The 9,741-nt window shown below is 53.5% G+C and overlaps 4 protein-coding genes across 4 annotated transcripts; 3 read left to right on the plus strand and 1 right to left on the minus strand.

The window, feature by feature from the left end:
- Nucleotides 1–202: 202 nt before the first annotated feature.
- Nucleotides 203–1,270, plus strand: AYO20_11763 (hypothetical protein; the record flags this gene model as incomplete). Its single annotated transcript, XM_022649976.1, has 2 exons — nt 203–848; nt 969–1,270. The coding sequence occupies 2 exons, from the start codon at nt 203–205 to the stop codon at nt 1,268–1,270; spliced, it is 948 nt and encodes a 315-aa protein (XP_022494046.1).
- Nucleotides 1,271–1,979: 709 nt separating this feature from the next.
- Nucleotides 1,980–3,966, minus strand: AYO20_11764 (hypothetical protein; the record flags this gene model as incomplete). Its single annotated transcript, XM_022649977.1, has 4 exons — nt 1,980–3,000; nt 3,053–3,496; nt 3,556–3,813; nt 3,878–3,966. The coding sequence occupies 4 exons, from the start codon at nt 3,964–3,966 to the stop codon at nt 1,980–1,982; spliced, it is 1,812 nt and encodes a 603-aa protein (XP_022494047.1).
- A 1,023-nt stretch (nt 3,967–4,989) lies between these two features.
- Nucleotides 4,990–5,847, plus strand: AYO20_11765 (hypothetical protein; the record flags this gene model as incomplete). Its single annotated transcript, XM_022649978.1, has 1 exon — nt 4,990–5,847. One exon carries the CDS (start codon nt 4,990–4,992, stop codon nt 5,845–5,847), a length of 858 nt encoding a protein of 285 aa, XP_022494048.1.
- Nucleotides 5,848–6,523: 676 nt separating this feature from the next.
- AYO20_11766 (hypothetical protein) lies at nt 6,524–9,349 on the plus strand (the record flags this gene model as incomplete). Its single annotated transcript, XM_022649979.1, has 1 exon — nt 6,524–9,349. The coding sequence occupies one exon, from the start codon at nt 6,524–6,526 to the stop codon at nt 9,347–9,349; it is 2,826 nt and encodes a 941-aa protein (XP_022494049.1).
- Between the last annotated feature and the right edge of the window lie 392 nt (nt 9,350–9,741).

Consider the following 9,741-nt stretch of genomic DNA (forward strand, 5'->3'; position numbering starts at 1 on the left):
ACCCTGGTCCTATTGTTTCGAGAAGAGGGTGGACATGGCTATAAGTACTGCGTTGACAGACTCCTCAATGTCTGGATGGCAAGGCTCTTCTCTATCTCATCCTGTCTATCGCAGATCTTCAATATACTCTCCTGTGTCCTTTCTCCTCCACCTCGTCCTCTTTCCCCTTGCTTCCAACTCGCTCACATCGCCATCGATCAATATGCCTGCCCCAGAAAACTGCACCATCGCGACCTGCTCGATCGAAGAGTATGGCCAGATCGACTACATCCCCACATTGGCCGGCAATGCCCTCTACACGGGCATCTTCGGCCTGCTGCTCGCCCTCCAGCTCTTCTTCGGGATCCGGTACCGGACGTGGGGATTCATGGTGGGCATGGTGTGCGGGATCTTGCTCGAAGTCGTGGGTTACGTCGGGCGGCTGATGCTGCATGACAACATCTTCGACAAGAACTCGTTCATCATCTACCTGGTCGGCCTGACCATTGGCCCGGCGTTCCTGACCGCCGCCATCTACCTCTGCCTGAGCCGGATCATCACTATCCACTCCGTCCAGCTGAGTCTGCTGAAGCCGAGGACCATTGCCTGCATCTTCGTCGCCTGCGACTTTGTCTCCCTGCTCCTCCAAGCCGCCGGCGGTGCGATCGCGTCGACGGCCGACGACGACAAATCGAACCAACTGGGCATCAACGTCATGATTGCCGGCCTGGCCTCGCAGGTCGTGTCGCTGGCCATCTTCGTGGCCATCTGCGGTCATTTTGCGTGGAAGGTTTACAAGAACCCGAGCAAGCTCAGCTCTGAACACGCTCGGTTACGACGAACACCCCGCTTCAAGGGCTTCTTGATCAGTAAGTCTCTGCACAGACCCCTTGCCTCTGTTGAATCTTCCCGACAACCCTTTTTGCAGAGGGGAAGAGTTGAAAGAGAAAAAGTCTTTGGACTTTTGCTGACCACTCTCTAATCTCCAGGCATCGCAATCGCCGTCCTCACCATCACGGTCCGCTCGTGCTACCGCCTCGCCGAACTCAAAGACGGCTTCGACGGCCACCTCGCCAACGACGAAGCCACCTTTATGATCTTCGAGGGGCCCATGATCATCATCGCCGTCGCCGTCCTGACCATCTGGCACCCGGGTCTCGTGCTGGGTGCTCAGCTGTGGGAAGACGCCGGCTTCCATTTCCGGACCAAGGCCAGCCTCGTCCACTACAAGGAGGTCAACGACAGCAGCGCCGAGCAGATTGCCATGATGCCATCGGGCTATCAGGCGTAGGTGTGTGCCGCCATCGGCGATCACCATCTAGCGAGCGAGGCGGACGACGAGCAGGAAAGGAGTTGGGTGACGGAGTGGGGCGGAACTACCAAATACCCATTGTACGGATTTATCTATATTTTGCACAAAGAAGAGCAGGGAGGGACAATTGGAGGGGGCCTCCATCTCGTCACGAGTATCTGAGAGGAGTTTTATCGGTCGGGCTCCAACATGCATGCGAGATGATACGTGAGGAAAGGCGGATTTTGGGGGAAACAATTTCATGACTGGCGTTACTGTACCTGGGATTCCGGGAGGAAAACAGATCTTGGGGGGATATATACCCATACCCGTTCTTTGTTTATAGATGCGGCAGCGCGCGCATACACACACCTCTCGCAGGATAAGATGTGTTGGTGTGTGTGATATGGTATGGGAAACCGAAAAGTTGCGCACGCCACCTTTCACGTTCTTGCAACCAGCCCTTTTTGCCTGACGATTCATTGGATATTGTGTATCAGGACCTCACGTGCAAACGCTGTACTCGGTAGTGGAGGAAATGTCAACCTTATAAAGCCCAAATCTCAAGATCTGGTTGCGCGCTATACGGATGACTGCTAGCGAAAATACCTTGTCCCGCTATGTAAGCTGACTCTTTATCTCTCCGTACCTATATCTCTCTCTCTCCCTCACCCACAGGAGAGGGAGAAAGAGGGAGAACTGGAGTAAGTCACAAATTCATCATCTCGACGAGCATGTCATCCGACATCCACCGGAAGCAGTCAAGTCCTTCTTCCAAATTCGCATGCAACTCTGGCAATTTGTATGCAACAGCGTCATGCGACCGCCAACAGGACGAGTCCATCACTCGCTGACTTTCCCAGCTCGCTCCGTCGTCGTCGGGCCGCATGGCCCAAGCATTGAAATCTGTCGCTATGGGTGCAGCAGGTTCCTCATTGTCGCCAGATCTTTCCAAGGGACGCCTGAATCTCTGCATGGTGTCGTATAGGAGAGATGCGCCCAGCCTGGTCTCGACCGTGCTTGGATGGTCTTGCGCGTCGACTCTAAGATTTCTGGCCATGTCCGCCATCACCTCCGCGACGCGAGCAAAGTCCTGCGCCGGGGCGAAACTGGAGAAGAACTGGTGTGCCGCAGTGATGTGTGAAAATGCCAGCTCCCTGTCCTGTTGCGCAGCTCTGGGGTCGGCGCTGAGGAATTTCATGAGAAAGACGACGGCGAACACGACGAGTCGAAAGTAGAACTTGGGGTAGTGGATGACTCCACCGTTACCGGGCTCCTGCACCAAAGACTCGTTGTTCAGCTGGGCAATGGTGTGAATCAGAGACACTGCAGCAGGGAGGCCGAGTTGTACTGACACTCGAGCGAGGTCGATGGCATAGGGCATGTCGAGTTCTTGGGGACGACTGCGTTGTTTCGAAGTCACGGTAAGACACAGCGAGAACAGGTATAACTTGGCACCGAGACGCTGGATTTCCAGTCGCGGGGACCAAATGTCCTGGTACACCGTCAAGAGAGTGTCCAGTTCGGTGTTGAAAAGGCTCTGCAGTGTGGAACAGGTGCTGCTGTCGACATCGCCAGCAAGTGCTGTGGAATATTGCACAACATGACGCTGGAGTTCAACTTGCACCGTGAAATGGCGTGGGACACTCGGTTCTTTGGCCATTGATGAAGTCGCGTTCAGCTGTGAGGGCGAAGAGAGATGTGGCCGGATGCCAAACCAGACACTGAGACTAGGACACGGTCAGCTTATTGCGAGTGGCTTGGTGAACGACCCCACCATACTTTGTGCTGGTGTTGAAGCAGGCCAGCCAAGTCATGCGCCGTGACTGGACGCTCACCTGGAGGGCATTCGACTGTCCACGACTCCCGGGGTGTAACATCTCCGCCTCTAGTTGATCCAAGCCCATTTGCAAGGCAGCATTCATGGCAATTCCGCAATATTGCCAGCTTGGGTCTTTACTTTGTTGCGACCCTGTATTAGGCCAATGACACAGTATGAGGATGGCCTGAATGATCCTGACATCGCGGATGGGTGAGAGGAGGTGTATCGTGAGCAACTGCTCATAAGGTCGTGCAATCAGTTGGAACACATGACCGAACTTGGGATGTCGATAACAGGCAGTGCGCAAAAGTGTCCAGAAAAGGAAGACATTGCTGTCATGAAAGTCCGCCACAGATGTAACCCGGTCCAGTATAGGGAGGTGTGGATTGTAGTTGTGTGCGTAGCTGTTTACCTTTCATCAGTCTCCATTTTGCGCAGTTGTATGTGTTCTTAAACAACTCACAAATTGAGCAGCTCTGAGACATCGTGGTAGCTAAGAACAGCACCGCCTAAAGACCATTGTGCGTGCTGCGTGATTTGTGCGTCGGAGAGAAGAACCCAATCTACGCCCATGTAGATTTCTGATTGAGCATCACTCACTGTGTCCGACACATAACCTGTAGAGGACGCGGACAAGTATTCTGCTGACGGATGAGCTATACCTTCGTAAACCCCGGGGTCTTGTCCTGTCGTTTCTGGCTGTCGACTAGGAGTTAACCGTCTGTACAGGTCAGCAGAGGTATATGGGATATTCTGCCACACGAACAAAATTCATACTGTCTGACCCTGACTCGTTTGAAGTTTGAATCAATCCGGCAGTAGAGTCCGTGCGAATCGCATCTAGAACAGGCGGCCGGAAATCTTGTCGCAGCATCACACCGAACCTGGTCTCGAAACGTCAGCCGGCTGCTAAGGTCAAAACACCAATCTGAGTCGCACTTTTGTCTGTCGGCAGGATGTGCATGTTCTAACTCGGCCTTTGTTGGTTGCCAGCGATTGAGATGCAACCGCCATACGAGTACCACAATGCCTTTAAGGAGATGGGATGGAATCAATATGTTTGTCGCTCTGTGGAGACTTTCGATGGTCCTGGCGAGCTATACCAGACTCACAGAACGTGGTATGGACTCTTAAGAGCTGTGCCATCAGGCAGCAACATTCTTTTGTGCCGTAAGCTGGGGTATGATTTGGATGCAGAGGTTCGCAGGCTGTCGTCAAGCAGAAGATTGGCATTCGGGGCCAAGGCTAGGCCTTCAACTGCATATCCGAGTGTGGGCCATATTTGGGTGCGTGAGTGCACAGCCTCGACCGCCGTCTAGATGTACTCGTGTCAAAGTAGTCGAGTTGGACCATATACGTCGAAGCGGCGGCCAAGGCACATGCACTAGGAGTGTTTCGTGGTGGCGCTTCAATCGCTCATATTTTCCCGGGTCTCCATCTCGATTGGGGTGCTCCTGGGTAGAAGGTCTCACTGCCACGCGTCATAAGCGATAGACTCCGTAGGGACAGATCGGAGATTCTGAAAGAGCGGCACAACAGATACACCTGATCATGACCATCCTTGAGACATGACGCGGATCACTCAATTCAGGTCATGATCAAACAGCTTATCTGCTCGTACGAGGAACATACTGTACATCTGTTGACTCCTTCTACCTTTTAGTCTTGTTCTTTCGCGATTGGCTTTGCCAAGCCACCACAAATCTGACATTGACACCAACGGCCACGACAAGAACTTTTATGTACCTCGTACATATCAACAATTCATGGCGCGATGGATATCAGCAAACGTTTCGTGCCTCTCTGCGGCTGAGGCGACACTGTTCCTTACAGGGTTACAGGGCAAAGCCCCGTCCTTGTCCGTTTAATGCGACATTAAAAATATATTCCGCCCATTATGACAACCGACCGGCAGGCAGAGATCGATGCCCGGGTATCCACGGCCGCTCAACTCGAGTATTGGGGCAAGCAGTCCGCCGACGACAACGGCATGCTCGGCGGCTACCCCCACCTATCTCGCGTGGACATGCAGTTCTCTCGCAATTTCCTGTCCAAGCTCCATCGGCTCCATCCGCTCTCAAGGGACAAAGGACCAACATCAGACGGCAGCGTCCATCAAAGAACGGGACAATATGCATTCCGGCATTGCCTCGAATCTGGGGCGGGGATCGGGCGGGTTACGCTCAACTTGCTGGCTTCACTTTGTGAGAAAATCGATATTATTGAGCCGGTGGAGAAATTTACCGCCACTCTGACCGCCCCAGGGGCGCCGCTGGTTAAATCTGGGCAGCTGCAGCGTGTTTATAACGTGCCTTTGCAGGAGTGGTCAGCCGAGTCAATTCCTTCCTACAACGCGGCCAACGCGGTGCCTGCAAACCCCATATCCGACGCAGATGGGCGCAAGCCCTCACCTCCACTGGGCGAAGTCACGACTGAACAGGGGGCTCGTTACGATCTTATATGGCACCAATGGTGTCTTGATTACCTCTCATCCCCTGACCTCATCCGCTACTTTAGGACATTGGTCCCTCTGCTAGCGCCAGACGGCTGGATCATCGTGAAGGAGAATATCTCGAATGCCGCGGACGGGGAAGATATGTTCTGGGAGGAGGACAAAAGCGTCACGCACAGCGATCGCAATTTTCGGGCGTGTTTTGAGCAGGCTGGCCTGAAGATTGTGCGAACGAAGCTGCAGACAGGGTTTCCGAAAACGTTGCTGCCCGTGAGGATGTACGCATTAAGACCGGCATCTTGAGAAAACCGAAGGTAGAGTGCGAGCCCTTCCGTTGTCGCTCCGAGTCTCGAGAGTGTCGCAGCCCTCAGCCACTGGAATGTTGTTCGACCTAACACTGTTGCGCATCAGGCCAGGCTGAAGGGGCTCGAGGTGTGCAGAAAGCTTCCTTCTCGACTGCCTATTTGTCCAAACTGTACCAACCTTGTCTATCGATCTCCATGAGATAAAAAAAGCCGCGAGCACAGATACCTAGATTAAAGAGCAAGGCCGTTTAAACATGATAGAATTGGCCGTGACTGGGAAGATCCAAGAGATTGACACAAGAAGTCAAATTTGGGATGAGAAGGGAGGCATGTGTAGGAGGATTGAACATCTGGCGACCGGGCCAAATACTGCTACTGTATCGATGGGCACATGCAGGGCACTGTGTGGCACTGTACGAATAGATAAAGATGCCTGTCACAAATGCCATGATTGGTGCTTCTCGGCATTGCAAGGCTGTTGTTGATTGAGCTAGTCTATTTGGGGCAGTAAAAAGGCCGAGTCACGAGTCCTCCGCACTTTGGGTTCAGCCTCGCAGACTGAGGAACATTTGGCGTCACAGTTAACCCCATTCCTGTCAAACTTGAGCAGCATTCTTGAACTTAGATCAGAATCATGCGTCTCCGCCTCAATCCTCGAGAATATACCTGTCACAATGCCTCTTTCCAATAACGACATTTCCTCCAAACTCGGCGCCTCGGCGAAAAAGTCCATCTTCGAGCGACAAAAAGCAGAAGCGGAAGCAAAGAAGGCCCGAGAGAAAGCAGAGACAGCAGCTGTCCTTGAAGATTTTGTGAAGAGTTTTGAAGACGATGGGGACCAAATACCAGGCTTTGCTTCAAAACGAGGCCCCGGAGGCGAACACAGAGGGGGTGTTGGCGCCCCTGGGAGCAACTACGGTCCCTCCGGCCCTGGCAAGAGACACTTCACAAGTTCGGGCCTGAAGAGCGGTCCTGGCAGTCTGGGGCCGAGTCCCTCGTTGACAAAGAGTGGACCTGGTAGCTTGGGTCCTGCACCAGGATTTGGAAGAAAGAGACACTATGATGAATACTCAGGTCGGGATCGGGATCGAGAACGCGACAGAAGGGACAGGGTGTTTTCCTACAATGATGGTAGAGATGCGGACAATAGAAAGGACATCCCAGCTTTCGCTCACGACGATGAGGAGGAAGACGCGCGGGACACAGATGAACTGAAAGCTGCCGCGAAACCCACCTTGCATCTCGCCTCTCTTCCCCCCGAGACGTCTCCTGCGGTCGTCAAGGCGCTCTTCACTCCCTCTCCGTTGGTCGTCGAAGGTGTCCGCATCCTTCCACCTGCGCCAGGCACAACCGCTGAAAGGAAATCAATCTCGGCAATCGTCACACTCGCCGCCGAGACTCCCGCGGCGGATATTGAAACAATGGTCTCGCACCTTCAGAATAAATACCTCGGATTTGGGTTCAATCTTTCCATCTCTCGCCATCTTTCTTCAGCAGCCTTGACCGGCATCAACTCCCTCGGTAACAACACTCCGTCTGCGAGCTTGCACAATCTTCCCTTTGGTGCAAAACCAATGCCACAGCACACATCCTTATCCCGAGCCCCTCCACCAGGTCAGGCAGCTGGCAGTAACCGCTTTGCTCCTCCGGCTTCGTACACCTCATCGACACCGTACGGTCCTCGATCCACCATGCCCCCAACACAAGTCACGGTACAAGTCCCAAGCGATCTTCGACAACTCCGGCTAATCCACAAAACCATCGAAGCTCTTCTGACTTACGGTCCTGAATTTGAAGCACTGCTCATGTCCCGGCCGCAAATTCAACGTGACGAACAATGGGCTTGGCTTTGGAACTCCAGATCCACTGGCGGAGTGTATTATCGTTGGCGTCTATGGGAAATTCTGACCGATTCCAAATCGCGTCGCAGACAACGGTACACGGGATACGGGATGCGACAATCGCAAGGTGATATATTGTTCGAGGGACAATCAACCTGGATCGCCCCCGAAGAAGACCTCAAGTTCGAATACACCACTCGCCTCGAGGAATTCATTTCCGATGAAGACTATAATTCTTCGGACGAAGAAGGCATCGATGATGACAACAGAGGAGGTGGATTGGCCAGACGGTATCACGATCACCAAAAACTGACCAACATCAGTGAGACCATGGACAACGATGGCATTGGTTATCTTAACCCACTTGCGAAGACGAAACTCATTCATCTACTTAGCCGCCTCCCCGAAACAAATGCAAGGCTACGCAGGGGTGATGTTGCGCGAGTGACGGGATTTGCAATTGAGCACTCTGGGGCCGGGGCAGAGGAGGTTGCAGAATTAGTCACAAGGAACGTGGTGAGGCCATATTGTTACAGCGTCACGAGACCAAAACGAGAGACAGACGACGAGAACGACCATCATGAGGAAGAGAACGGTGATGGTACGCCAAAACCTCAGGGGGATGGGGAGGCCCCCAAATCCGAAAACCCAGACCAACCGCCTAAACCCAAGGAAAAGGATACAACTCCGGCATCCCTGATCGGTTTATATTTGATAAGCGATATTCTCTCAGCCTCCTCGACCTCAGGCGTGCGACATGCATGGCGCTACCGCTCACTGTTTCAGCATCAACTTGTCGCTCAGAACGTCTTGCCTGCATTGGGCAAATTCCCACAAAAGCACGAATGGGGCAAGCTCAAGGCCGAGAAGTGGAAGAGACAGGTGCAGGTGGTCTTGGGACTGTGGGAGGGGTGGTGCGTTTTTGAGGAAGCGAGGATGAAAGAGATGATCGAGGGTTTCTTGCACCCGCCCCTGAGTGAGGAGGAGAAAGCCAAGGCCCAGGCTGAGCGATTGGCCGAAAGAGAGAAACAGAAAGAAAGAGACAAGGCTGCCGGAAGTGTGAGCCGTTGGCGTAGCGTGGACGACGCTAGTGCAAATGGAGGCGTTCCGACCACGGGCAAAGTCGTGTCTGCTGCCTCTGCCGACGCGAACCGCGCAGCCAACGACGGTGACGTGGAAATGGACATGGACGGGACGCCCATGATTGATCATGACGGAGATGGAGCGCAGACCGAAGCTGACGAGCAGGACGAAGACGGGGACACGATTCTGACGGACGAGAACATCGACGGCGTCCCAATGGTGGATAGCAGTGATGACGAACAGGACATCCAAGAACCAACACGGGAACGAGAAGATGCTGGAACCGCGGCTCAACGGCAGGAAGAGCAAGCTCGCGCCCAAGAGCAGCAACAACCCGTGGACAAAATTGAAAGCGGCAAGGCAACGACGATCTCAAATGCGAAGACGCAAGCAGCACGGGAAGAGGCGCCAGAGGTGCGAGGGCAAGGAAGTTCTTCTGGCCCGGCGGCAACAACCAAGTCTGCAGTAGACGTGGGTCCACCGATTTCCTCCACCACCACCACGCCGACAACAGCGTCTGCTCAAGGCCGCCGAGTCCGGCCGAAAGCCACGGATTTCGACGACATGTTTGAGTAGTACCCAAACAGACCGGCAGGAAAGCAAGCATACGGTGTCAATGAGCACAAGTCAGAACTACGACAAAGGATCGAGATGACGGGGAGAAGGAGAAGAAGGAGATGATGAACAAGACGCCAATAAACTGGATTGGTGGTTCTTTGCTGATTCTAAGCAACGAAATAATAGCCCCCAGGTCGAGAAGAAAAAAAAGCAATAGAGAGATCTTTGCTTTTTTGGATCGGTTCCTGGCTTCATGGTCTATGCCAGTTTCCCGAACACTCTTGGCCCTTTGTCTTATCCGTATTCCCTTATTCTCAGCTCTCGCTGCTGTAGTTACATACCCATATACCCAGAAGCCCGTAGGCTCCGTGCTCTGCACTCTGGCAGATGCAAGACACACACACACACAC

The sequence above is a fragment of the Fonsecaea nubica genome (assembly GCF_001646965.1).
Source record: "Fonsecaea nubica strain CBS 269.64 chromosome Unknown Scaff202, whole genome shotgun sequence".
In the NCBI taxonomy this organism is placed as follows: Eukaryota; Fungi; Ascomycota; class Eurotiomycetes; order Chaetothyriales; family Herpotrichiellaceae; genus Fonsecaea; species Fonsecaea nubica.